We start from the raw sequence: 25,503 nt of genomic DNA, 5'->3' as shown, positions 1-25,503 counted from the left end.
ATATATATATATATATACATGTGTGTGTGTGTGCATATATATATATATATGTATATATATATATATATGCACCATATATAATGATGATGATAATGATGATAGAAATTTCTTTAGATAGTAACTTAATCCTTGACTATAGTACACAGTTACACAATACAGACCCCAGAGCTTCCAGGGAGATCAGAGATGAGGGTATAGCACACATTCTCTGTGACATCTCTGAACACTCCAGTGAAACCTTAGTTGCACTGGAGTAGTTAACCAGGATACTTCTACTGCGGAAAAGATGGCTCTGCATTCACTAGGCCAAGGTGACAAGGCTGTTGGGAAGAAGAGAGACAGTTCGAGACATAGGACTGATACATCATGTGCTGAGGTCCTTCATGCCTGTCTGATAGTTTAACAATTCTGAACGAAGCATGTTGTCAAAGAAGATAGGAGATATTTCCAGTTCTCTCTCTGTGGCACTCAGTATGGTAGCCATTGACTCTCTGTGGCTACTGGCCTTCTGAGATATGTCCAGAGGGCTGAGTTTTGTGTCATTAAACATTTTTTTGCTGTTTGTTTTTCTGAGACAGGATCTCACGGTGTATCACTGACTCTGTTGGAACTCATTCTGTTGGCCTCTAACTCACAGATTAGCCTGCCTCTGCCTCCTGGGTGCTGAGGTTAAAGGTACATGTCACGTGCTCAGCTTTTATAATTGTAACTGAAACTTAAATTTAAATGAAACTCCCAGTAGTTAGTGTCTGCAACATCAGATGGTTAGACATAATGAGTATATTCTTCAGGTCCAGTCTACGAACCTAACCCATTAATTCACTAAACTACTGTAACCTTATGAGCCTGGTATTATTTTATGACACATATTTTATATATTTGTAAACACAGAGACATAGAATGGTTAGGTATTTGCCTGAAGTCACACACTGGTTGGCTGTCAAACCAAAGCCTGCTTAGATTCTTTACAGCAGTAGAGACTATTTAAGCATGCTAGAATAAAGTGGTTTTTGTTGCTGGTAAACAAAGATAGAGAAATAAATAACCCACTCTACCTGTTTTTCCTGTATTTTTCATCCAGGTTTTGTTAGAGGACTCATTGTCAAATCCATCAAGTTGAAGCTCCTGGTATTCTTCGCCGACGCGAGCATGGTGGTCTAAAATGTCTATAGGAGACTGATGGCTGCCCCCGCAGCTGACACTAGATGTGACCCAGTGCTCAGGACCATAGGCACCTGTTGAACAAAAAGCAACACTTGAGTCCTCAAGATCCAAAAGTCTGGGTTTAAAAAAACAAGACATGAAGTTAAGGGGGATGAGGAGGTGGGTTAGTGGATAAAGTACTTGTAAGCAAGCATGAGGACCCAAATTCAGATCCTTAGCATCTATGTAAAACCAGGCATGGTGGCCCACACTCGCAATCTTAGCATTAGAAGACAGGTATGCTCATTGTCTAGGCAGTCTAGCTAAACCTTGAGTGAGTTCAAGGTTAAATGGAAAAAAAAATCTCTCAAAAACTAAGATGGAAAACATTAGAATACATCTGATCCTGATTCCTGTACTGCATATTTGCTCATCTTCTTCTCTCTCCCTCTCCCCGCCCCTCTCTGTCTCTCACGCGCGCACACACACACACACACACACACACATCACACTCACACACACTAAAATACACCTGATGCTGACCCCGGTCCTGCATACATACTCTCATCCCCCCCCCCACACACACACGCACATTCATACACACACACTCATTCACACACACACTCATATACACATACTCACTCACACATGCATATACACATACACATATGTACACACACTTGCATGTACACATACATACCACACATACACTACTCATATACACACATACATATACAAGCACATACAGATACACACACACATATACACTCATCTACATACACATATATATATATATGCACGCACACAGATACACATACACTCAATAGACACAGAACACATGCACAAACACATACATACACAATACACATATGTATATACTCTTGCTCTCATGTGTGCAAACATAGGCACGCATGCACACACACACACACACACACACACACCATGCATTTTTAGCTTTCAGTTGTTTAAATATCACATAGAAAAAGTTGAATAGAAAAGAGAATTAGGCATTTTTTGCCTACCCACACGAGCACCCTGTGTGAAGGAAGATGCGGAAAGACCATAAGTCTCCCTGCTGGTCAACAAGAGCCCCAATCTGTGTCGACCCGACCACCAGGCAATCATTCCACAGCCCCTTATGTCTAGTACAGCTCAAAGCAGACATAAACAACGACATCAGGGAAAAAAAGGGACAACCACAGACATCGTCTCTGTCAAGAAAGTGGACACATCACAGCTGCAAGAGCAATTGGAATAGACCCTTAAAATGATTCATATTCTCACTCTCTGGAAAATGCTTCAGCTGAGCGATAATGCTGGGTCATTTTCCCAAATGCCCATCCCTAACAGTAAGAGGAAAAAAACAGACTAACAGAAAGGGCTCATTCACACACTGGAAAAGGTGTAATAAGCCAGGGGCACTTTTGAGTCATTTGCAAGTGTCTAATACTTTCTAGAAAAAGTCAACATTGCCATTTCCTTTCGGGTGAGAATGCAGTGAGGCAAGGCAATGTCAAGGGCTTTTCACACAGAACACTGCACCTCTTGTTTAAGTTCTCCAAGGCTAACTCGAGCCACAAAGAGAAGCAGTGTATTTCTGCAAACATTTTGGCCAAACTTTATTTTCATCCTCTACATGTCAGAGGGGTTCCGGGTAGGGGTAGAATAACAATTGACTCCACTTAGCCTCTTTCCACTGTCTCCATGTCCTTTCAGTTGCCATAAAAATACATTAGAGATTGAGTGAGCCAACTGCTTGTACACGGAATGGGAACCAAAATATGGATTCTCCTCACCTACAACAGGGCTGGCATGTCCAAAACATGAGATGTTGTATATGGGTATCTACAAATAAAATGCCTTAAAAAAAACCTCTAATTGGAATAAAGTAATAACCAATGCTATGGGGCAAAGGGAAATAAGGCTAAATCCATATAACACCCAGGAAATAATGGAGGTAAGCTATCACAGTGAACCCGACACTTGACAATTACCCTACTATACTACCACTATTAAACTAATAACAATTATGATGATGATAAAAATAAAAAAACTAAGGTCAGGAGGGTGTTTACTATCCACAATAGATGGGTGAAATATAATTTAGGAGATTATAAAAAATAATTAGTGCTCAGACTGGTGGGATTCGTTCATTATGATCTTAGGGTTCAGGCTGGCTGCGTGCTTGCTGCCACACTTCCATCCAATATATATTCAAGGGCAGTTTTAATTGAAACTGATCTTCCACTTCAGATTTTAAATTAATTCTCCTTTGGAGTGCTTCATGCTCCAGACACCCTTGCTTTGCAAAGCCCCCATGTCATTAGTGGAAGCAATGGAACCCTTTTCCAGGACTGCAGGTATCGATTACCTATTCTCACTTTGAAGCACTGTTGCCATTTCATCCTATATAGAGTTTTCTGGTGTTGACACTTCATAAAAGTTCACACCCTTAATCATTACAGTTGGACGGTCTCACCATGTTGAAGGGTTTTGATTTTTAAAATTTTGAATGAATGCTTCAAAGTAAAATTTTAAAAAATTGAAAAACAAAGCAGCAACAAAATGGCATTTAATACAGACTAGTTATCAGACACCTAGCTTGCTGAGAAAAACCAAACCAAACCAACCCACCAGCAAGATGGCTTCCTTTCATGGCTATGACATTACCCATCTAAAATAAGAAAAACTCATTTGCAGGCTGTTTTTCTCTTAAGAACTCTTGGAATGGGAAGGATATTTGCATTTCAGTAGCTGAATCTATTCAAAAGTTTACCCCTCTGACAATACAACTTCATAAACAAGCTCCCATTCTCAAACAGCAAAAGCTGGGCAGGAAAGCCCACAGGCTGAGTTTTTCCTTGCCCAAAGTAACTACCCATTCACCTGTTAAAACTGCACAAATGAGACCTGAATGGAGAGACTCTGCCAACCTTTAAATACCAGGAGAATCTAACAGTGTTCCTCACTCAGCCTAGGATGAAAAATATTTTCTTTCTAATGAATGCAGTGAGTACATCTGAAGCCAATAGCTGTAAGTTCAAAAAAATGGCCTTCACCTAGAACAGTTGTCTCAGTTTCTTTTGGGCCTCATTGTTACCATTGCTAACTTATTACTCACTCCTAAAAATCTGCCCTGCCCACTACTGATTTTAGCTGTAGGACAAGGTTCTAGGTTTCAACTTGACACCACTGAGTAGCCTCAAATCACACAGGCAGAGTTCCTGTGTCGTCTCAGCACCTCCAAATAATGGGCTCTTCCAGACAGCAAAGTCATAAAAGAGAATGGCCAGAGGCAGGGTATATGACCACTGTTATGTCCCATACTGACCAAGGCTACTGTTCTTGCAGATGCTCCATGTCAAAAAAAAAAAAAAAATCCCTGGCACTTTGCAAATCCCTGCATCAAGTCAAACTGCAAGAAAACACAGTGTCTCTTAGGCAGGCGATGTCAGCCACCTTGGACACATTTCTTTGTGGCACACCATCTCCCCACTTCTTTTTTCCTTCACAAAGCACCACGAAAGAACATAGATCTGCACTTAGGTGGGACTGAAACTAGCTCACATTCCTGCTGTATAGCCAACATTATTAAAGATTTTATATCAACTTGACACATGCTAGAGGAATTAGGAGAGAGCGATTCTCAATCAAGAAAATGCCTTCAGGTAAGATTTGCTTGTAGGCAGCTCTGTAGGGCATTGTGTTGATTAATGACTGATGTGGAAGGGCCCAGCCCCTGTGGGTGGGTGCCATCCCCGGGCAGGTGGCTTAGTGCTACAGGAAAGAAAACTGAATGAGCCAGGAGACACAGTCTAGTGAGCAGCACTCCTCCATAGCCTCTGACTCAGTGCCTGACTCAAGATGGTGGCCCTGAGCTCCTGCCGGGCCTTCCCTGGATGGGAGACCTCAAGCCCTAAACGTGAACAAACCCTTCCCCTCCCCACTCCACCGCCATGTTTCTGCTGGTCATCATATTCTATCACAGCAACCAAAAAGCGTAACCAAAACAATGTTCTTCACCTAAAAGGCCAATCCTTTGTGCCTCTTCTTTCCCTCCCCCCATCAGGTAACATGAGCTCTTCAAGTAAGTCTTAAAGCATATTTTTAAATAAAAAGAAGTAAGTTGGAAGAAACAAAAGAGTAGAAAAGTGCCTTGTATGATACTCTGCCTGTTCTTGGCCGTGAGTTCACTTTAACTTTGTATATCTATCCGCTGACTGTGTACTAAACCTTCTTCACCTCCTGGGTCTGCAGAGTCGGGATGCCAATTTCAGAGGTAAATACTCTTTAGCTTCATTAATTCACCAAATTAGTCTGAACTCTGACAAGGTAAGATGTGCTATAAGAGTATGATGAGCAAGAAGGAATCTGTGAGTGAACAGAACAGCCAAAGTCACGACTGTGGTTTTGAAAGAGTGGGGCTGGCGAGATGGCTCAGTGGGTAAGAGCACTGACTGCTCTTCCGAAGGTCCTGAGTTCGGATCCCAGCAACCACATGGTGGCTCACAACCACCCATAATGAGATCTGACACCCTCTTCTGGTGCGTCTGAAGGCAGCTACACCGGAGTGTAGCAAGGCTGGAGTGAGTGGGGCTGGCAGAGGTCCTGAGTTTAATTCCCAGCAGCCACACACACAAGATGGCTCATGGCCATCTGTACAGCTACAGTGTACTCATACACATAAAATAAATAAAATAAACCTTAAAAAAAAAAAAAGAAAGAAAGAAAGAAAGTAAGTAAGAGTGTAACAGGACCCAAGATTTTGCTACCCTTCAGGAAGCATGGTTAGTTCCTACTGGACCTCCTACTGTGATGTATACTGTAACAAGACTTCTCTGTTCAAAGACAGCAAAGGATGATGAAGCTCTCACCTTCTTAGAACATATTTAAACAGGACCTTAACCCTTGCTCAATGCTGGGAACAGTGATGAGAAACATGTGCTCAGGAAAAGGCCTGCCCCAGTCTCCTGGGAGTTGTCTTGGCCAACATAAACTCCTGTGGCTTCGCTGTCTTATCTGTGTGATGTGCTACTCATACCAAAAGGTAGTTAGCTGAACTCTATGAGCTCCTCCATGGCCCGAATCTAGAACAACAGTGGACTATGAAAGCTTTCTAAGGGGTGGATGCTACAACTGGTTTTGTTGTTGGGTTACAAAATATGCAGACAACTCTCAAGAAATAGGCCTCAGAATAAGAAAAACAAGCACAGAGGCTAGCCATCGGAGGTGAACCCATCTATTTTATACTATGGAACTCCGGAAGAGACCCTGACCTCCTAAGGACTTGCAAAGGAGGGGATGGTTGAGTGTTTAATATGTGCCAAACAATGGCTTGAATCTCTATCATGGCCCAAAAGTGAGTGTGTGGCTCATGTCAGTAACCTAAGCACTTTGCAGGTGAGAGAGGGAGATCAGAAGTTTACAATCATTTGAGAGTTTGAATCCAAGGCCAGCCTGAGTTATATGTCACCTGCCTCTTCACCACTTGCCCCTAAAAACAGCAAAGGAGGAGAGGGAGGAGGGATTTAGAAAAGTAACTTCACACTGGAAAAGCCTGACAAACATCACCACAGCTGGGCGACAATCACTTGTTATATGACCTGGTTGTACTGGGGACATTCTGACTGGTTTTCATAAGGATGGCCTTCCACTTCGGTAGTAGCTTCTTCAAATACTTCCATTACTGTCTATTTTACTAGGAAGAATACACTGGGCAAAACCCAAGATGGTAACATTTTATTTAATACTTGATCAGCACACCTGAAAAACATCATGGACAGAAAACAATACAAAATGAACATACACAAACACACAGACTCATAATACCCCCATAACAACAAACCGTGACAGAGAGTAAAACCTTGTCACAGACCACAACGACACTACACCATGGTACTGCCTTTGTTTTGAGACAGAGTCTGACTATGTAGCTTATGCCTCTAAATCACTACTCTCCAGCATCAGATACGCATCTTCTACAATTACAGGTGTGTACCTCCATGCCCTACCACAAACCATCCTTTTGTGGATGCCTGCCAATACAAAAAAGGAAATATTTCTAAATTTGTACAGAAACCAGACAAAACTGTAAGCTTTGTTAAACAGGTTCAATTATCAGTAATTTTTTTAAGATTTATTTACTTATTTTTTATGTATATGAGTACACTGTAGCTGTACAGATGGCCGTGGGCCATCATGTGGCTGCTGGGAATTGAACTCAGGATGGCCCCGCTCAATCCAGCCCCACTCACTCCAGTATAATATACTGTAGCTGTCTTCAGACGCACCAGAAGAGGGCGTCAGATCTCATTACGGGTGGTTGTGAGCCACCATGTGGTTGCTGGGATCCGAATTCAGGACCTTTGGAAGAGCAGTCAGTGCTCTTACAGGCTGAGCTGTCTCGCCAGCCCAATTATCAGTATTTTTGAGTGTGTTCAGAACCTGTCTATGACCTAGCAGGCGATACAAACAGCAACGATTTATAGATAACGGTTGGCACATGATTTAAGCACGGACAGTATTTACACAGAGTAAAGATCCAAGAAAGAAAAGCTGGGCTAAAGAAGAAGGTGATAGGGAGCTTCAGCAAGCTTAAGGTTGATGTTTCATTATTTACAGTCATATAAAAAAAAAAAAAAAAAAACGCCTTTTGACTTATAAAGTTGGAGAAATTCACCTTTAAAAACTGTAGTTAAGAAACAAGATTATTAGCTTAATTTATGGATCATCTGTGCCTTAAAATAACAAACTCCTCCTCAGTGGGCAATTAACAAGTCACTGTATTTTTTCTCATCGTGGGGTACTACGGTTCAGGACATGAGCATCAGGAAGATGGATTCTCACTGTCTGAAGAATAAATCACACAACCGGAGATTCATTCCAACCCTCTGCTCTTTGCAGACAGAGTTCCCTACAAAGAGATAGCTGCAAGTCCTACGGATCCAGGTGGATATCTCAGAGCCGCTTTGAAATTCAGCGCTTCTTTTATAAGCAGACATATCTTCAAGGAGCTGGTCCACAGGTATCAACTTTAAACCAATAATAGCTATCCTATTATTCAAACAAAATGCAAATCAAATAGAGACAGAGAAAGAGACAGAGACAGAGAGAAGGAGGAAGAGAGAATACTCTCGTAATGTTTGTCCATGGTCAACATGACCCATAATCAGAAACACTACTTAAAAGTTGAGATAAGACAAATGTACTTGTCTACACTTTAAACAAACTATCCTACTTCAATACAGTTCTCTCTTAATAACTGACCGAGATAAAGACAGAGGATTTACTTATAGCATATAAAATCCACACAATCCTTATTCTAAACTATGGTTTCCTTAAGTACATACATGGTATTTTTCAAAAAATAAATATGCATCTTGAAATTATTTTTCCACAATAGATTCAAATAATGGTTTCCATTCACTAATGAAAAGCCATTAAAAATAATGAATTCTGTCTAAATCTAATTAAAAGTAAAACTAATATACATGTTATGTGCTGCTTCCAGTCCAATATGTTTATTAATGCCCCCCTCAAGGAACTTTTATTAAAAACATTACCTGAATCTAGGCTTATTACTCTGCATCTTGTTGCCTACTTTTACCCAACAGCAAAAATCCAAAATATATGTGTTCATTTTTTTACCAAGTATAATTAATGCTTTTTTTCTCAATCTAATACACATCTTTAAATTATCCCATTTTTAATTAAAAACACTTTGTGAGATTCAGCTTATGATGTGTTTGCTCACACCAGAACTAGTAACTTAATTACTATTTATGCATTTATTGTTATACATGTGAAAAAATGGAAAAGGGGCTAAAAAGCACTTGGAGTGCTTGCTGCTGCTTTTATTAATTAATGTATAATTACGGAGTTGTTCATCTGTGTTAGGGGAAATATTTCAGTTCCTAAGTTAGTGCAGAAGTGAACAATGGCTTTATAGATGATAAAATCAGCCGCTACATTTTTGTTTGTAAATTTTAAGCTTAACAGCATTATGTTCCTATTTCCCATCAATGATGGGAACTATCAATAAACAGCTGGAACACCATAAATAACAACAGACAACAGAACCAGAAGTGCAATTGATTGTGCATTTCTCACTATCAACTACTATCTGTCCAGTTTCCCATGATATTTGTTTTAACTCTCTCTCTCTCTCTCTCTCTCCCTCCTTCCCTCCCTCCCTCTCCCTCCCTCCCTCCCTCTTTCTCTCTCCCTCCCTCTCTCTCTCTCTCTCTCTCTCTCTCTCTCTCTCTCTCTCTCTCTCTCTCTCTCAGACAGACAGATAGACAGACAGACAGACAGACAGACAGAAGGTCTATTTTATGTGTCTGGGTATTTGTATTTTTTCTGGGTGTTTTTCCTGCATGCAATCTATATACCATGTGCATTTGATAGTGACTGTGGACACCAGAGAGGGTATTAGGCCTCCCTAGAACTAGAGTTAAAGATGGAGAACGTGGAGCCTCTGAAAGAACCACAATAGCTCTTAGCCACTGATTTATTTCTCCAGCCCCCAGATAGTCTCTTCACTTTTCTGAAACAGGTAACATGGCAATTAATGCCATCCAGAAGGCCTGAGCCATAGAGGTATGACAATGCAGAGACATTCACAAGTGAATAGTATGGTATATACAAGAGAAATAACAGAGGAAACCAGAGTGTGTTTAACAGGAGGTCTAAGTCCAAGTGTGTAACTATGCATGTTCAAAGGTATCTTAGATGAAAAACCTCCAAGTCACAATTAGAGTCTACTCAACATTCAACACAAATGTGTAACTCTAACTGGGATCATTTAATACCTCCAAGTCTTCTTGGTGTGATTTCAAGTCAGGCCTCTTGTAGACACAGGATCAGTCACTATGTGTATCTAAATTGTCAGTAATGTCACCTCAGTTTTTTGTTGTACAACATCTTACAGGCTTAAAAGATGGAGAGACACCGGGCGGTGGTGGCGCACGCCTTTAATCCCAGCACTTGGGAGGTAGAGGCAGGTGGATTTCTGAGTTCAAGGCCAGCCTGGTCTACAGAGTGAGTTCCAGGACAGCCAGGGCTACACAGAGAAACCCTGTCTCGAAAAACCAAAAAAAAAAAAAAAAAAAAGATGGAGAGAAACTGATTCTAGGCCTGAAATTTTTCACTTTATTCAACTGAGGTACATCTCTAGCAGCCAAGAATTATACTTGGCAAAACTCTGTGATCTTTTGACATTTTTACTTCTTAGACTCAACAGAGACAATCACAGAAAGAGGGAGACAGTACTACACAAATAACTGAGAAGCCAGATATGTAGTAAAAGGGAGTTATCAAAAGGTGATGTACTAGAACCAAATAATTGCCAGACTGTTTGATTACTATTGTGGGCTTATCCATGAAGCCTAGATCTTTTAACAATGTGTGCAAAGGTTGCAGCCAGGGAAGGAGATAATAGCTGCAATACAGGTTTGCTCTTTCCACTCACAATTTAGCTAGGGAAAGCAGAGCTGAAAATTAATCATGCTTAATCAAGAATTATTTCTCTTATATCAGACAAAGTTCAAAATTCCAGAAAGTTGCAAGCTCTGTACAAGCATTTCTGGCAATACATAAAACAACTTTATGGACACATTTGTCTTGCTTTCAAAAGAAAGAGTCTATCAAGACAGCCTAGAACTCAGCATGTATACCAAGCTGGCTTTGATCTCATGGGCCAGGTTCTTCCTCTGCCTACCACTGTTAGCCACTGGGACAGGCATGCATCACCCTATCTCTCTTATCTTTGTTTACATTCTCCAGCCAGCCTCTATATCAAACCAGACACATTCTTAAAGTCAGCCACAGGCATATAGAGGACTACACACACACACACACACACACACACACAGATGGGGGTGGGGAGAGAGAACAGGCACATAGTAAGTAAGAAACATGACCGAGGGTGATAACTCTCTTTAAGAAACCACATCTGAACCCTTGGGTCACACTGTGGTGGACTCTGAGCCAGCTTCAGAAATGACATCTGGAGTACACTAGGGGAAGTAAGAAAGTAAGCAGCACTCCTCTGTGGCCTCTGCTCCAGGTTACTGCTCCACTTGAGTTCCTGCCCTGACGGCCTTCATGATGAAGTATGCTGTGAAAGGGTAAACTGAATAAACCCTTTTCTCCTCAAGCTGCTTTGGTCATGGTGTTTCACTGCAGCAATAGTAACCCTAACCAGGACTACATGCAACTAGAAATGGGGCAGCTCACAGATGCCCAACCTACTTCAGCAGCATGTGTCAGGAAGTATTTTGGCCAAGGCCAACGTTGATTATGCTATGGGGTTTCCCTCTTCAGAGGGTTTGATTTAGGTTGATGCTATTCACGCAGGGAGGCACAGCCTTTGTGTTGCCGACCCTGTGGGAGAAACCTGGCTCTTCCCCAAATCTAACTGAAGAAGGAAGGGAGGGACGTGCCCTGCAAACAGAAGATAATAGGAAAATCAGAAAGCAGAACCAAGAGGGAGGGAAAAGAAATAAGAGGTCAAGTCCCTGAACGAAGCACACTTAGAATGTAAATTGTATCTTTAGACATTTTCATTTCAAGTGTGCTTTATTTAAGACTGGGCAGGCTTCCTGCTATTTGTAACTAATGCTATAAGAGAGGATCCAAAGGCTGGTTTAAGACTACCAGTTTCAATGATTCACTGCATTCTACAGATCAGTCAAGACAAAACTGTCAAATGATAAAGATAAAAATCAGCAGTACATGCTGGCTGGCACACATAGGGACATCTCTTGATCCCCTCTTTCTTTTTCCTGTTCTTCCTACAATTTCTTTCCCTGTAAGGGAAACATAAACCTGGGCTAGGATTTAAAGATCTCATTTAGACAAAAGAAGAGGAAACAAGGTCTGGAGTTCTTGGCTGTAAATTTTTACTCTAGTAACACCGAGGTCACAGATAAGAATCCAAGAAAGACTTAAAGTGATCACTAAGGGCTCACAGAAAGTCTTCTGCCTCAGAGAACCTGACTGCTCAGGTTATTATGTGGGGATGACTTGCTGGTGTGATCATGAACTATTCTGGAAGGTCATAGTTGCATCTCAGGGAGTAAAAAAGCCCCTGTATTGAAGTCTGGTTTAAACATGGCTGCACTTCCTGTCTTGAGAAGGGAGGGCGGCTGTGCAATTCTCACTATCAGAATCCGGTTCTGCAGTGTTTTATGTTAGTTACTTGAGCTCATGATAAACTTTAGCACATCTACACAGTAACACACACACACACACACATAAAGCACACATACATACTCACACACTTATACATTCCCACACACTTTCTCACACATGCAGATACACATACACACACTTACATAGTTTCTCTTGTTTACTGTTTGAAACCCTATTCCTATCCCAGGTATCAAATGAGAGGGTGGCACAGAGTACACAGCCATAGAACAACACCAGCAGTACTTTGCTCTTTCGGAGAATATTCATTATACTCAGGGTAATAAAAACTTCCCATACTTTGCCATCTTTAACCCTTTCAAAAACTCATGTTAAATACATTTTAGTTTCTTTGTGTTAGCAATAAGGCAATCGATGCTTAGAAGCTAGGAAACTTGTCCTCATACAGAGAATGGCGGACCTATAGTACCATGTTCTAATACAGTATTTTCTTATCTGGACTATAACCACACAATCTACATGGGAGGCAGTGACTATTAAAATTGTAGATGCGCATGCCTTTGCTCAGGCTGTTAATTCCAGAGATACATTTTGCAACTGTTAAAAGGGTAATGTTGGCTATGGTAGCAGCATCAGCAACATCTAAGATTAACATCACGATATGTACATGTCACTGAAGGGCTAGCTAAGTAGAGTATGTCAAATCAATACAGTAGAAGAAACAGTAATCAGGAATGGAGGAGGAGGCAGGGATGAAGGGAGGGACAGCTCTTCAAGCTAAGAACAGACTCCTAGTTACATTTCTAAGTGGAAAAGTCAATATGCATTATGACATACTACCACTTATTTTACAACCCAGAAAAGTGGGCCTAGTCAGGGGCACAGCAATGACCTAACAATTGTAAGGCCCTGGATTGAATCTTTACCACTACAGAAGGAGAAAGAAAAGTAAGTGATTTATGTGTTTATCTGTGTGCACATCAAATATTCATGCAAGGATACATAAGACAATAAAGCACCAACATACTAGGAAAGCTGAATGTTCAGAAATTGTATCCTCTCCAATGTCAAACTATATATTATACTATTGATCTAAAAGTTAAGTATGAAAGGTACACAGAAGTTTAAGAGGCAAGAGCACCTCACACTGTTCAGTGGGGAAAAGAAGCTCATCGCAGAGTTGTGACTATATGATTATATCAAAGTATATGAGGAAAATAAATATTCGTCAAATCCAGGAATGGATCGCCCAAAGGCGAAAGGACAGCCTGTGAAATGATTAATTGGGGTAAAAAGACAGTAGCTCAATATAGGAAGATATACATCTTCAGGATTTGATATATTTTGAGAATATAAGCACCACTTTGTAATTAACCAGGATAAGAGTGAAAAATGCAGAAAAAAAAAAAAAGGATCTGGGGAAACTTCTCTCTGGAGGTCTTCGTTTCACGTGGCAGGTACTTTCATGGTAGAGCTACTGACTCCAGTTACAAGTGCACTGTTACTCTTTAGTTCTTTAAAGCATTCAGAAAGCACAGAACCTCACATAAAAGCTATCTATGACAATCAAACTTCAGGGGCTAAGGGGGTTGGTTAAGAGGGAATACCAGCTGGAAGGATTCCTGGCAATAATTTCCAACAACAGACTAAGACTGCAGGATTCCTCGTCTATGGAATATGTCTAGTCTTTTCTATGGATTACGTTGGCTTCTTATCAGACCAGATGTTGTATTTTACCCTTAAAGTGGTACAACTATAAAAGCCCCATACTTTTGAGAAATCAGAATAGTCTTCATTATGGCTCAATGCTTTCACCTCATGTGATGTCCTATAAGGTACAAATGTTCTAACTGCTGCTGGTGGACGGTGAGACACATTCCCTGGCTTCAAAGACCCAGTGAGACAATCTGCAGCAAAGCCTTTCCATCACTGGACTGCATGCTGTGTCTTTTCTCATCCGGGATACTTCATTTTCACTCTCCAATCTGACCTCTTGAGAACTGAGGAGATCCTGATGGTTTTTTTTTCCTTCCAATTTCTAATCCATGCCTCCTGGCAACACGCCATTCACAAATTTAATACATTCATCTCCCTTGTCAAAATCTTTGATAAAAATGTTCAAAAGGCTAGGGCTGAAGACAGATCTTTCCATCACTGTAATGGCATGTTAGGTAGACTCCCCAAGAAGGGATTTTTTTTTGTTGGTCAGGAATTCCCAAGGCTTTTGCCATCCAGGTATACACATGGGCTACTGCCTGTGGAAATTAGCTCATGTTTTCAGTATACATAATAGTACCACAGCAGGATTAACCAGAACTCCTCTGAGTAATTCCAGAATATAGTTCTCCAAGGGCAAGGCACACTTTGGTCTCTTCATCAGTATAGACCCGTCCATGATGAAGAAGGCATCTGATGAATGAGTTATTGGACATACAAGGGGCTTTCCAAAAAACCTGACAAAGAACAAGACAGCAGGAGCTGAGGGTGTGATGCAGCAGGTACTGTGCTCGCCCATAACACAAGAGGTCCTGAGTTCTATTCCCCACACACCATAAACCAATATGGTGGCACAGGACTGCCTTTCAGAGGCAGTCAGAGAATGATGAGAGAGAGGTTCAAGGTCATAGTAAGCATACATAGTGAGCTAGAGGCCTATCTGGATTACATGAAACCCTGTTTTAAAAAGCCAAACAAAATAAGGCTAGTACTCTTGCTTTCCAGTATGCCTAAGTTTGTCATCAATATGAACGTTTCTTGAAGATCTTCATGAAACCAGAAAAATCGATATGACTGTTTTAAGGGCAAAAGTAGACTACTGGTGGAGAACAACAATGATACCTCAAAAATATCCAGTAGAAAAATAATCAGCATGCTATTTGGGAATGAAATGCACATACTTTTCAGCTTCCAAATGGCAAGAGGTAGCCACCATATACCCTAAGTAGGGATAATGAGGACAGGGGGCTCCAAATGCTGACAAAAAAGGCCAGTGGTAGAGATATTTACTCCTCAACCTGGATTCTAACCCAACATTGACCTCAAACTCACAGTGATCCTTCAGCCTCAGCCTCTTGAATAGCAGGATATGGGTACGAAGAATCACCTACAACATGAAAATATGGCTCTAGAACAAAGACGGGCTACAACACACATCCAGTAACCCATCGGCATACTCCCCTAAGTACTTTATGGCAGCCATGTCCTCATTTTGAAATATACTCTGCTATGGTGAAGCACATGAGAGGAAGAGGACAATGTATAGCCCCCATATCCACCCTTCACTCACCCCTCATCCATCCTTTACTAACAGGTATCATTTGCAGCCACCAGTCACCTTCCAGCACCCACAGGTACATTCCTTGCTATTGAAGATACTATTGTCATTTCAGGAATAAAGAGAAGTCTGAGGAGATGAAGTTATCTGGCACTTGATAGAACCAATAAGCAAAGAGTAGAGGAAAGATTCATGCTCTTAACAGATGGTTCCTGTCTCTGACCTAAGCGTTGTGCTGCAATCTCTTTATAAAAGGTAAGTACTTGTTGGCAGTTCTGTTCTGATGGGAACTGCCGTCTAGAGGCCAGTCTGAATGTTTCTCTATGTGCAGGTCCAGGAGTTGAGCTTAGCTCCACTTGACCAGTATTGTAGGTTGAGGTTACTGACTTGCTGGTTACCTTTGACCACAACTCTCTATAATGCATACAGAAAATAGTTTATTATCATAAGTTATCCATGACATTTTAAATAAAACCTTGTGTTTGTGAATAGTGTGTAAAATTAAGCAAACAGATAAAAGGCAACGAGGAGTGTTCACAACTGTTTTTTGATGTCTGAAGACAGCTAGTCACAAATAATCAGGTCCCTAAGTGCCTGTTGTGGTCTCAGTGAGAAAGGTCCCCAACAGGTTCTGTGTTGGAACACCTGGTCCCCAGTCAAGGTTATGGCACTTTTAAAACTATGCCAGGCAGTGGTGGTGCACACCTTTAATCCCAGCACATGGGAGGCAGAGACAGGTGGATTTCTGAGTTCGAGGCCAGCCTGGTCTACAGAGTCAGTTCCAGGACAGCCAGGGCTATATAGAGAAGCCCTCTCTCAAAAACCAAAACAAGAACAAAACAAAACAAAACAAAACAAAACTATGGAACCTTGCTAGCGGCAAGTCCATCACTGGGGCCAGGCAAGTTCACAGCCTCATGCCAGTTCCAGTTTGCTCTCTGCTTCCTGTGTGCAGATACAATGTGACCAGCCGGCTTCCCACTTCCTGTGTGCAGATACAATGTGACCAGCTGGCTTCCCACTCCTGACCCCTGCTGTCAAGTCAGCCCTGCAATTAAAGGCTCTATCCCAAAGAAACTTTTTTCCTTAAAGTGCTTCTGTCCATGGCATCTTATTTTAATAGTAGAAAAATATCTAATTTGGTACTATTCAACATTTCAAAACACTAATGCTATCTACACAGAGAGATTAGGATGGAAAGAAAAATGGGAGGAAACGCTAATTAAAATCAGAGCATTCATAGGAGAATCTGTGTCTATGGACTGTGATTAAGCAGGGGACAGCACAGTCATGTTACCCTCCTGACTCTAGAAGAGAGCAGTAAGCCGGCAAGCATACTACAATTTGAGTCCACCACACTGCCAAATTCCTGAGTCTGGGTACTCACATCCCAGGAAAATGCTAAGCGATCCCAAAACAGTTGAATCCTCACTCTGAAAAACAAGTGGTCTAATCAGGAAATGAGAAGTCCTTTCCCTGCAGATAAAAGAGCTAATGGTTACAAAGCGTCAGTGTAACAGAAGCACTTTCAGGAGAGCTGGACAAAGGAAGAGGCAGAAGCAATCAGCTGTCATTCTCTCTGCAGCAGGGAAGCTGGAGGGCTGCTTTGTAAGGGGGAAATTTAGAGCCGCTGTTTCCATTTATTAGCACTAAGCTGCTTCCCCATATCCCTCCATAAACATGCAGCTCCAAAAAACAAAAAAGATATTTTGATCAAGAGCATGGGTTTCTTTAAGCTGTAGGCTCGTAAGCATGCCTGCTGAGTGAGTTCATGTAAACAGATATCCAAACATTGTGGGCCTGAACGACACTTAATATCTTATATTCTATTTGGTATTTTCTTTTGAATAAATCCAACGATGCTGTTTTCCTCTCTTTGAATAAGATCCCAAAGGGAAGTAAACTGCATGATGGGCAGAAAAATCAGGGCATTCCAGGGGCTGTCAGCATCCTTAGGAAGACACCTGTGGTTCCTATACCTGCCACTAGTCTGAGGAATGGCGCTCATGAGCACTGGCTACAGGATCTTTTGTAAATACAAAAGTGTTTTTTCTTCAGGATCAGAGCAAAGGACACACTCTTTATGCAGTATTGTCTTCAACAATGAAAGAGTTTCCAAAATTAAAACAAAAAGCATTACTTAATTTGAGAAGGTAGTGGACTTCTTCAGGTCTCCATAATGGTTCCCTCGGTTTTCTGTATTTCTTTGTTGGTAACAGAACAAAAAGAGGAAGAAAGGAAACTCCTTGAGAATGTCTACCTTGTAACACTAAAGCACAGACAGGATTCAGTCAGTGATGAAGGGGTTAAGAATGCTCTTTTCTTTTCCTTGCTGGGTACAGATTTTTTTCAGTACCGTCCCAAAGCCACGTAGGTATCCTACGCTCATGATCTGAATCCCAAGAGCTGATGATGATAGAACATAGACAATAGGAAAAAAAGCTATCTCACACATTCCAGAGAGTGGCTTTCACTCCCTTGCTCTAGGATTATCTATGACTGAAGTCAAAGGAACATAGCCTAGCGGGCACTTAGAAGTGGCCTTTGTCACAAAGCACTGAACACTCACTTGGGCTCACTAGGTAGATGAAAGGAGGAGATGGGCCTAGCACCTGGGCCTTCATCTTGTCAGACAACTGACATAGACATATAAGTCGTCACTCAAGGAATGGCTGTGTGCATAACCAATCTAAGTCTCCCCTAAGACTGAAAACACAGAGAATAGCCATTGCCCTAACTCTGGAGTCACCTTAAATTCCAGAATAGCAAAACCTCCTGAGATAGGCCCCACTTCAGATACTGGTAATTCCTTTTATTCCCTGGCCTTCCTCCACTACCCACTGTGCCTTATTCTTGCCTCCCTGGGTAACATCCCTGTTTTCCTAAGAAACTATCTACAGTGCACAATTCAGTGGTCAACCACTGTGTGCCTAAGTGATTTTTATTATTTCATATAGGTAATTAAAACTCCCCATGAAAAATTAATTTATTCACAAAATAGCAAGTCTTTCCTACTTCTATTATACATTTGTAATACAAAGTTCCACTGACAGTTTTTTCCCTATCCCCAGGCTCCATGTATTCATTATCAGTGTGGATCTGTGTCCTAGCCCATCTGCCCAATTCCTAGGTTCTCATGTCACACGGAAAAGAATTGAAGGCACACAATTAGAAATAGAGACATTTTTAATCCAGAAAGAAAAAGAATGGAAATGAGATAGTCGGCCATGGGCCACAAAGTCTGTGACCTCTTAGGTTATTTACAACTCCCACATTGGTGTATCTTGGGCTTTTCTTGACCTGCTCTATGAAATTCCGGTGGGGCACTGTTTTCAGTCCTCTGTCAACTTCCCTGGGCATCTTGTTTGCTAAATAAAGTAGAGGTGGGAAAGGACTCCAAGCTGCATGCCAGAGACATATAGAATCTGCATTCAAGGTACCCAGAAACATGGCGAAGGAACAAAGCTCTCTGCCCCATGAAGAGTACATTTAAAAAAAAAAAATTTTTTTTTTTGAAGATTTGTTTATTTTGCGTGCTGATTTTTTTGGTCTACATGTGAATCAGGGAACCACATATGTGCCTGGTGCCCATTGAAGTCAGAAGAGGCCGTCAGATGCTCTGGGGCTAGAGTTACAGGTGGTTAAAAGCCACCACGGGGGTGCAGGGAACCCAACATGGGTCCTCTGCAGAAGGACCAGTACTGAGCAACCACTGAGCTATCTCTCCAGCCCCAAGAACACACTATGGTGCACAGACCTACTGCTACCCTTGCTAGGGCCATCACTACCTACCTCCCCTCCCCCAGCAATAACCTGTTCATCAAGTCAGGCAGCTGGTCTGCACTGAGGACATTATGCCTCAGTCATCCCGTGCTGAATAGATGACTGCATTCCCTACACATGGGCAAGGAAATGGATGCTCAAAGCCACTGCACATGTGAAGTAGGTGGAGCCATAGGTATAGTCACCCCATCTGGGGAAATGGCAGTTAAGAGCTGGTCCTTCCAGAGGACCCAGGTTCAAGACCCAGTACCCATGTGGTAGCTCACAACCACTTGTAAGTCCCAAGAGACATAACATCTTTTAGCCTAGGCAAGCACCAGCACATACAGGGTGAACATACAGACAGATAAAACTCTCAAATGCATAAAGTAAATTAGTAAAAAATTTTAAAGAATAATTACTATTCTACCAAATATTCCTTTCAGATTGCTTTTTGATGGGGTCTCTTAGTATTTCTACCATTTTTTGAGCTAAGTATTCAAGCTTTTAGTGGATCCTTCTCAACCTGCCACTCATCAGGCTAGAATTATAAATGGCACCCACAGCATCTGGGTTTCTTTCTCCTTGGGTTCCAGATCTTCGTGCTTATTAAGCAAGCACTCTTACCCGCTGAGACATCTCTCTGGACTGGACTGAATCTTACAAATTTAAAAGCCTGCTGTGCTCCATTTTCATAAAGTATAAGAAACACTTGGTACAAAATAGGCATCCAAATACTTCTTTTTGAATTCATGCTATGAGAAAAATTAATGAATAAATAAATGCTCCTCATTTGGTCTAATCCTCTTAATGTGTTTCCCAAATTAAAGCAGCATCATATAAATTCTAAATCCCTGTGATGCAATTCTACTGGTGCCCTGAAGGCAACCTCCCAGCAGCGCACCCCAGCTTAAGCTAAGGTCTGGGTCATAGTCCACTGTCCTGACATGAGACCCACACACCCTTAGACAGAGCGCAGCCTGGCCTTGCTTCACAGTCCTCATTCCCTGCTCATCAAGATGGCTCATTAATGGCCTGATTTCGGATGTCTCAAGTAACTCCTCATCCATGAGCTGCTGGTGGCTGCCTGTTTCCAGAATCTCCTGCTGTGTGCACAAGTAATTAACTCGCAATGCTCTGCTGGCTCTGAGATATTTCATGACATCAAAGGGGGCAAAAAGCACATCTAAGGCAGGTAGTTAAGCTTCAAGGTGCTGTCCAAGTTAAACTCCATAACCAAATATCTCAGGGAACTGCCAGTCAATATGGGAATGCTGGTTGGCAGGACTGGGAGGACTGGGACTCCCTGTTCCAAACTCCATTAATCTGGATTTCATAGTGATAAACATAAAGTCACTATCGGGATCTGTTTCTGGCTTTGTTAAAAAAAAAAAGGACTTCTTTTAGAATACTAAAAATAAACTCTGTAGACCAGGTTGAACTAGGTCAGTTCAATAAAGACAAATACCATGGCGTAGACAGCCTGGCATAGATCTAAGGGCCATGAATAAACCCCACACGCTGGGCACCTTAACTTAAACTACCTGGGCCTCATTTCCCTTCCTTGTAACATGAAGTTAATAAATATCGAAATATAATGAAAACACACTTCTGGGTGTGTCCAGAGAGTGACTATTCAGGGCGCTGCCTAGAGAGTGGATTAATTCCTTGACAGATTCAGAAGCTGAAGACAGTACTGGCAGATAGTGAGGAGAGTTCTGGCTATCATGATGTGAAGAACTGTGCTCCACCAAACCATACAGGCTGAAGCAAAATGAACCCTAAGACACTATAAGGAATTCCAGAAACCATGAGCCAAAATAAAACCTCCCTTTATTTATAGCTGTATCTTATATGCATTTTGGACATGACTGTGAAAAATACATATGCTAACTCATGCAAGTGAAGTGCTTTTATCACTACCACACCAAGAGCACATTATATGTTGTTTTATGCTATTATGATTTGATCATCATTACTCCCTGATACTGAGCACACAGCAGGTCTATAAAAAATAGCTATGAGTGACTGAGCACACATAAAACTATATATGTATGTATGTATGTATGTGAATACACTGTAGCTATATAAATGGTTGTGAGCCTTCATGTGGTTGTTGGGAACTGAAATTTTTAGGACCTCTGCTTGTTCCAGTCAGCCCCGCTGGACTCTCAGTAAACTCTGCTCACTCAGTCCCTGTTTGCTCTAGACCAAAGATTTATTTATTATTATATACAAGTACACTATAGCTGACTTCAGATGCATCAGAAGAGGGCATCAGATCTCATTACAGGTGGTTGTGAGCCACCATGTGGTTGCTGGGATTTGAACTCAGGACCTTCGGAAGAGCAGTCAGTGCTCTTACCTACTGAGCCATCTCGTCAGCCCCAAAACTAGTTTTGCTGGTACTCCAAAAGTACAAAATTAGATGACCCAAAAGCTCGCTCATCACTAATATCTACCACCTCCAAACTTAATCATTATTCAACATTCTTTACTAACTATACAGTTATTTGATTTTCACTGCCTTCCTAAAATAAAGGGGACTGCATAATTGAGAAATGCTATTATATACTGCATTGTTTCTAAAATTCTAGGTCAATGAGATAAGATATGTGATCAAATAATAGCAATGAGAACTGTATGATCTAGTAACTTATCAAAGGGCTTGGGAAACACAGAAAAACAAAACAGGCAAGTCAGATGTGGTGGAGCACGCCTTTAATCCCAGCACTTGGAAGTCTAAGGCAGGTAGATCTCGGTGAGTGAGTTCAAGGTCAGCCTAATCTGAACAGCCAGGGACCTGAGTTATTACACAGAGAAACCACCACCAACAACAACAATAACAAGCCTGATATTTTAGGTTGAGTGACACAAGCAAAGCCATTCCAAAGTAAGGAACTGTGGCTGAGAGACAGGGGAGACTTGTGAGAATGGAGCCTTGTGTCATGGGTGCCTAGAGGCGTGCAGAAGGGGCTGGACTGTCTCCCTTCCAGGGAAGGGTAGTCTGAAAGGATGAAACTCTACAGTGTTTGATAGAAGGTTTACATCCCCAATGTACCTTCTGCACTGACAGCAGGGGCTGGGGTGGGTCCTGGCCTTATAATCCCACAGAGAATCAGCATCTACTTCTTTTTTGATTGTTTGTCTTTTTGTTTTTTTGGAGATAGGGTTTCTCTGTGTAGCCTTGGCTTTCCTGGAACTCATTCTGTAGACCAGGCTGACCTCGAATTCAGAAATCCACCTGCCTCTGTCTCCCAAGTGCTGGGATTAAAGGCGTGTGCCACCACCACCCAGCAGATCATCTACTTCTACAGTGTCTGCAAGTGTTGACAAGGAAGCAGGAGCCACCTGAGAATTTAAGTGTAGAATTTATCCTCTCTAAGTTATGCCAATACCTTTGGGAACATCTCCAAACTCCACTAGTAACAACAGCATAACGTTATTCTCTGTCTCCTCAACATAATTACACACTTCTGAACAAGGACCATCAGAGCCGGGCCTTCTGCAGCCAAGCTCACATGCCCCTATTCACATGTCTGTGGCTGTTATAAGCCATGAAAGGCCAAACTGGACAAGTGTTGCTGGGGTACTGTACCGAATGTCACTGAAGGAGCACAGGGAATAATCACATTTAGGCTTGATCGCCGGTCACTCCTTTCTGTCTCTAAACTGAACTTGGAGCACCCAAACAGCAAGGACAGCTATCATTCTTAGATCTTAGGCCATCTGTGCTGTGCAACTGTGACTACATGGGAGGGTGTGACCTCCTCAGTGACCGGAAACTAATTCCAGCTTGAAGGCATAGTAAGTCAGAGATGTTTGTGCCACAGTCACCCATGTTGTATCCTGTGACGTCCCTACGATCGAGGCTACCCAAAACTTAACAGATGCACTTTACATATAATCTATACACCAAAGGCTGCTGCTCAGTACAACTCAGCTCAGATCCGAGAAAACCATGTTCCAAATTAGAGCGTTTTCATTGAAAATGAATTCTCTATTCTTGCAGAAATATGAGAGATTAATTTACAGAAAACAAAGATAGTTAATAGTTTCTTATCATCATTCTTCGTAAGTATCAAATCAGTATGTTCTTGGATTGTGCTTTTGAGTTCTAAACTTGAGTTTCATCGTAAAAATTACTCAGTAAATTTTGACTGGGGACAGGGACAAATTTCTGATGATTTCTTGAAAGATCTTAAACATATACCTGCCATTTTGTACTGTGCATTTATGTGAAGTTTGTAGCATTGACAACTATAAAAATCAAAATGTCTAGCAAATGTGAAAAATGTTGAAGGGGCCTATGTCTTATGATACCAAATGTTGATCCAAGACTTAATTCTTTATATTAATCAAGCACATGTATTTCATATGCAGATACAATGTCACCACTAATGAATATTAAAACTCAATGTACTCCCAAACTTGCTGTAGATAAATTTCTCTATAATATATTAACAGTAAATGTTTGATTTTAAAATCCATTTTCATATGCCTCTACCAGGGGTTGTAACAAATTTCTTGGGGGTTGAAAGAATTGGGAGTACAGAAAGTTTGAGAAACATTGTTTTAGAACAGACAAAGAAACCCAAATAGTTGAAAGCATAACACGACTTATTGACTTTTCTCTTCTAAAAGATTTATTTGTTTATGCATTTTACATAGATGGGTGCTTTGTCTGCACATATTCTACACATCAGAATAGGGTATTATTCCCGTGAGGCTATGGTTATGAGCTGTCTAGTGGATGCTGGAAATTGAATTCACGTCCTGGAGAAAAGCAGTCAGTGCTTTTAACCATGAGCCATCTCTCCAGCTCTGACTTACTTTCCATAAGTAAGTCCCTCAAATTTTAACTATGCCACCTAAAGTGTATAATTGTCCTTTAGAATAACTGGAAAACCATAATTGTGTGTACATGAATTAGATAAATACAAGGTTCCTCTATGGATATCATTTCTAGGCTCCTGTTGCGTTATGCCTACTTTACAGATAGGAAAGAGAACTGAGAGAAGTCAAAGATTTCCACTCAATCCAAGCAACTTCAGGAAGAAAGCAATTGGAGACACTGGACGCTAAATCTGTGTTCTAGTGTGCTCAGGAAAAGGTGCGTTCTTTATATAATGCACTGGCTTTTGTACAGTCTAATATTCTGGGTCTGTCTGGAAAGTCAACACAGCTGTCAACAACCTCCCACAATGTTAAACACACTTTTAGAGATGTGTCCCCATCAACAACTATTTCTCCTCAGGCTCAGAAGAGCTTAAGGGGCTTAAAGGAGCTTAATGTGTCTGACCTACTGAGGCTGAACACAAATCACACAGCCCAGCCCTAAAACCCCCATACAAAAATGCCTGTAGGTGCAAGGGAAGTTCAGTTCAACTCACAGAGAGGAGTGTATGCAGGCAGCAGGGCAGGGTGTGGTCTGTGGAGAACTTCCAAACAGAATCCATCTCAAGGAGTTTTCCAATCCCAGACACAAGGTGGAGGCGGCCCTGCCCACTCCAGTGAGTCCCATTTGTGTCATTTAAATGCCCTGAGGTGGGAAAGATGGTGTGTAGAAACGGAGAGCATTGTCTTTTTGTCTTATTTTTGTTAATCTGACACTTGCTCAGGCTGGCTGTAACTCACAGACTAGTGGCACACTGGTTTCAAAATCAAATCATGAAGATCCTTTAGATATGGACCATGAAGGAAAATGGGCATTTCTGCCAAGCCCACCAGGCTGTGGACTGCATTTTGAAACCAAGAGCACACAGTAAACAGCTTCGGGAAGTAGGGACACTCAGAGCCGGAGAGACAGCTCAGAGCCAGAGAGACAGCTCAGAGCCAGAGAGACAGCTCTCAGAGCCGGAGAGACAGCTCTCAGAGCCGGAGAGACAGCTCTCAGAGCCGGAGAGACAGCTCTCAGAGCCGGAGAGACAGCTCTCAGAGCCGGAGAGACAGCTCTCAGAGCCGGAGAGACAGCTCTCAGAGCCGGAGAGACAGCTCTCAGAGCCGGAGAGACAGCTCTCAGAGCCGGAGAGACAGTTCTCAGAGCCGGAGAGACAGCTCAGAGGCGGAGAGACAGCTCTCAGAGCCGGAGAGACAGCTCAGAGGCGGAGAGACAGCTCTCAGAGCCGGAGAGACAGCTCTCAGAGCCGGAGAGACAGCTCTCAGAGCCGGAG

The 25,503-nt window shown here is 41.8% G+C and overlaps 1 protein-coding gene across 2 annotated transcripts in view; it reads right to left on the bottom strand.

Annotated features, from left to right (window-relative positions):
• The window catches only part of Ptprg (protein tyrosine phosphatase receptor type G), a 680,661-nt gene that overhangs the window by 274,259 nt on the left and 380,899 nt on the right, over nt 1-25,503 (bottom strand). For both annotated transcript variants that reach the window (XM_031344861.1, XM_031344870.1), the window contains exon 3: nt 1,056-1,235. In XM_031344861.1, the coding sequence (XP_031200721.1) occupies nt 1,056-1,235 (180 nt within the window). The remainder of the gene's footprint in view (nt 1-1,055; nt 1,236-25,503) is intronic.

Source organism: Mastomys coucha, unplaced genomic scaffold (genome assembly GCF_008632895.1).
Source record: "Mastomys coucha isolate ucsf_1 unplaced genomic scaffold, UCSF_Mcou_1 pScaffold10, whole genome shotgun sequence".
Lineage (NCBI taxonomy): Eukaryota > Metazoa > Chordata > Mammalia > Rodentia > Muridae > Mastomys > Mastomys coucha.
The sequence above is the reverse complement of the archived record's forward strand: the minus strand, read 5'-3'. Positions and strand labels throughout refer to the sequence as shown.